Here is a 3,334-nt window from a genome sequence, read left to right as displayed (position 1 = left end):
CGGGGCCCCCGCGGTTCCTGTGTCTCAGCACTCGCTGGGGGCGTTGCTTGGCAGCGAGGATCTGGGGAGGCCGGCTGGGACCCGCCGGGCCCGCGCCTGGCCCCGTCCCCACGCTGGCTGAGCCGCCCTGACGGGGACAGAGGCTGCGGGCGTTTGGCGTGGAGGGGCCTTGCCGGGCCCTGCTGATCGCCCTTCCCCCGCAGGATGAGCTGACTGCTCTGAACGTCAAGCAAGGCTTCAATAACCAGCCGGCGGTCTCTGGGGATGAGCACGGCAGTGCCAAAAATGTGAATTTCAACCCAGCGAAGGTGAGAGCCCTCGGGACAGTGTGGGGGTTTGGCAGGGCCTGGTGTCTGTATCGGCAAGCTGCTGGGTCCTGGGCAGTCCTGGGTCTTGTTCCTTCCCCGTGTCCAGAACCAGGAGACCCTTCCCTTTAGGATGGGTGTTTTAGGACCTAACCCTCTGTCCCTGTAGAATCTAAGTTCTACATTCTTTTGGAACTGTGTCCCACCTCTGGGAGAGCAGGTTCTTGTCTTGCTCCATAGATCTTAGGGGCAGGTCTGTATCTGCAGTCTCTGTTAAACCAGCATCTAGAACTCCTTATATTCTGCAGTTAAAGCAGAAGGCTAGGGTACCAGAAGCAGGAAAGTTCTTACTGGTTTGGTTATATTATAGCCATGGTAGAAGAGAAGTAAGATTTCTTGAAACATGTGGCAATTTAAACATGGGAGTTATATAACAAGCTTCAGCTCCATTTTTCCAATCTCTAAAATCAAGATGTTAACTTCCTGGCCTCCCCAACAAGAGGACTAGTAATGACCTGGGATGGAAGGCGATCAATAAGCATAGTATATTTGTTTTCCTTGGCTGACGTCTGTCTGTCCAAGAAGCCTTCTGTCTGGTTTGACAAGTATTTATAAAGAGTTGGGTCTGTCTCAACTTGAGTCCCTGCTTGGTTATTATATGAGTTGCCTAGAAGCATTCCTCTTTGCAAGTATAACAGTATAACAAAGGAAATTATTGGCAGTTTTTTTGTGTTTCAGAAGTTGATACTGGTGAGGCTTCTGGTAGGAATGATAAATGAGATTTTAAGCACATAGAGTAGATCTTTGACTTGTGAAATGTAATTTATCCTTTTTTTCTTTTTTTTCCAGATCAGTTCAAATTTTAGCAGTATTATTGCAGAAAAGCTGCGGTGCAATACACTGCCTGACACGGGAAGACGGAAACCCCAGGTGAACCAGAAGGATAACTTTTGGCTGGTGACTGCACGTTCTCAGAGTGCCATAAACAACTGGTTCACAGATCTGGCTGGAACCAAGCCTCTCACTCATCTCGCTAAAAAGGTATATTACAGGAGAGGCTGCCTGGCACGGCACAGCATTTAATCTATGCTTGTTTCTGTAGTGTTTGTATAGTAGAAGGTTTTTACTATTTGGAGAAGTTTCTTCTCTCTACATCTCTTGAAGCTTTCAGCTTGAAGAGCGTATCCAGGATTTGTAGTGCACTGGCTGTAGTCGTCCCCGCTCAAAGAACTGGTCCCTTGTCTGTTGTTTGGAGGTTGTGTTCAGCTTTGCCTTTTGGCTTGTATGATACAACTGATTTATTTTAAGGTTTGGATGTTTTTCAGAAGAGCTGCCACTGTTGCCTTTGGCCTGTTGTTTAGATTAGGACCATTCCTATTGTTTGGTGGGTTTTTTTGAGAACTTTTCAAGTTCTCAAAAGTCATAGTGAGAATTACTGGAAATAATCAGCTGAGTGACTTCCCAGAATTCTGTTGCAGTGACACATGTTTCTGGTTTTAAGCTGAGAAGAGTATGTATATTATAGCTTGGTCTCAGCCAGGCTAGAGCATTTCATATCTAGGGCTAGATATTTCCCTGGTAGCATTGAATTCTGTAGAGTATGAAAGAAGAAAGAAGGATCTTACTCTGCCATTTTACCAGGCCTGATAGCAGGGGGAGCTAACGCTCTATGAGGGTGAGCCTATAAAAAAGGAACTCAGGAATCTAGTATGTATTGTGGAAAAACATAACCTCCAGTTGCGAAATGGTAGCAGAGCACGTAGTTTAGAAGCTGGAGTTCGTCTGGTCCTTGGTGTTCTGAGTCAGTCTTGGGGGAAAATAATCAGATTTTCCCAGAATCTGTCTAAATAATAAACTTAGTCCTTGTGTCCTTCTTTGCATGTTGGCTGTCAGTTTCCTGAGGTCATTGTGAAAGCTTGAACGTTTCAAGGCCTTCCCCAGTTTCCTGCATCAGTTTTCATGGACTTAGGCATGAAAGAAGTGACTGTCGGCAGCCAAGTAGTCTGTGTCTTTGAGGCATCAGAGAATAATTGGGAAGAATGTAAGAAACATAGCAAGTAAGCAATTGAACTGTTGGTAGTTCAGGGACTTTGAGATACCTACCAAATGGACCTGTTCTCTGTGAATTTGTCTCATTCCTCTGTGAACACACGTGTACTTTCGCTCTCCATAGTATCCTGTGGAAATGAGCCCCACAGCTGGACTTTTTCCTCTGATGTGTTACTGCTTCCTGGTTTATAGATCTGCAGTCTGATGATTTCACTGGTATCTTCCCATGTTGCATCGTGAATTTTGAATCTTGGATTAATGAATTCCTTCCTACTATGGTACTCAAGTCCACGTTTCTCACAGTCTTCTGTTGGCTTGATATTACAAGACTTCTGTAACTGCTCTGTTTTGTTTACAAAATGAAGAGTCCTACCTTCAGTCCTTAGTCTGTACCTTTTGCAGTTGTTTATATCCTCTCTGGAGGATATCCTCAAAGCTGTTTGCAGGATTCAGGGCATGGATTTACAGTGATATAACTATGTTTTCTGTCTTCTTTCAATTTGTTTTGTTTCTGTTTATACTGAAATGCAGCTCTGGTACTGTTGCTTTCTGACCGGAGGTGAATTCTTGCAGTAGATTTTTTGAGATACAGAGCAACGCAATACCTTTTCCCTTTTTGCCTTTTTCACAGCTGCAGCACCTACAGCATGTGTAGTTGCTTTGGAATAGTTCCCATCTAAGTCCTTGGTTGCAATTCTCCCTCTCAATTCTGTTACAGGTGCCTATCTTTAGCAAGAAGGAAGAGGTCTTTGGTTATTTGGCAAAATACACTGTTCCAGTAATGAGAGCAGCCTGGCTCATCAAAATGACTTGTGCCTATTATGCTGCCATCACAGAAACCAAGGTGAAAAAGCGTCATGTCATTGATCCCTTCATTGGTAAGCACTTTGTGTGGAGCACTGGTTTTGTCCATCCCAGATGTTTCCTTCTCAGCCTGCTCTTGAATAGTAAGAGGTAGCCTGGAAATCCATGTAAAGTTA

At 44.6% G+C, this 3,334-nt stretch overlaps 1 protein-coding gene across 1 annotated transcript in view; it reads left to right on the top strand.

Annotated features, from left to right (window-relative positions):
- The first annotated feature begins 209 nt into the window (after positions 1–209).
- The window catches only part of MED12 (mediator complex subunit 12), a 36,749-nt gene continuing 33,624 nt past the window's right edge, over positions 210–3,334 (top strand). Inside the window, exons 1-3 of the mRNA XM_009331744.1 lie at positions 210–308; positions 1,155–1,346; positions 3,073–3,232. Of these exons, the coding sequence (XP_009330019.1) occupies positions 3,136–3,232 (97 nt within the window). The 5' untranslated portion in view covers positions 210–308; positions 1,155–1,346; positions 3,073–3,135. The remainder of the gene's footprint in view (positions 309–1,154; positions 1,347–3,072; positions 3,233–3,334) is intronic.

Source organism: Pygoscelis adeliae, unplaced genomic scaffold (genome assembly GCF_000699105.1).
Source record: "Pygoscelis adeliae isolate BGI_AS28 unplaced genomic scaffold, ASM69910v1 Scaffold79, whole genome shotgun sequence".
NCBI classification, from domain to species: Eukaryota; Metazoa; Chordata; class Aves; order Sphenisciformes; family Spheniscidae; genus Pygoscelis; species Pygoscelis adeliae.
This window is presented reverse-complemented; position numbering and strand designations above follow the sequence as displayed.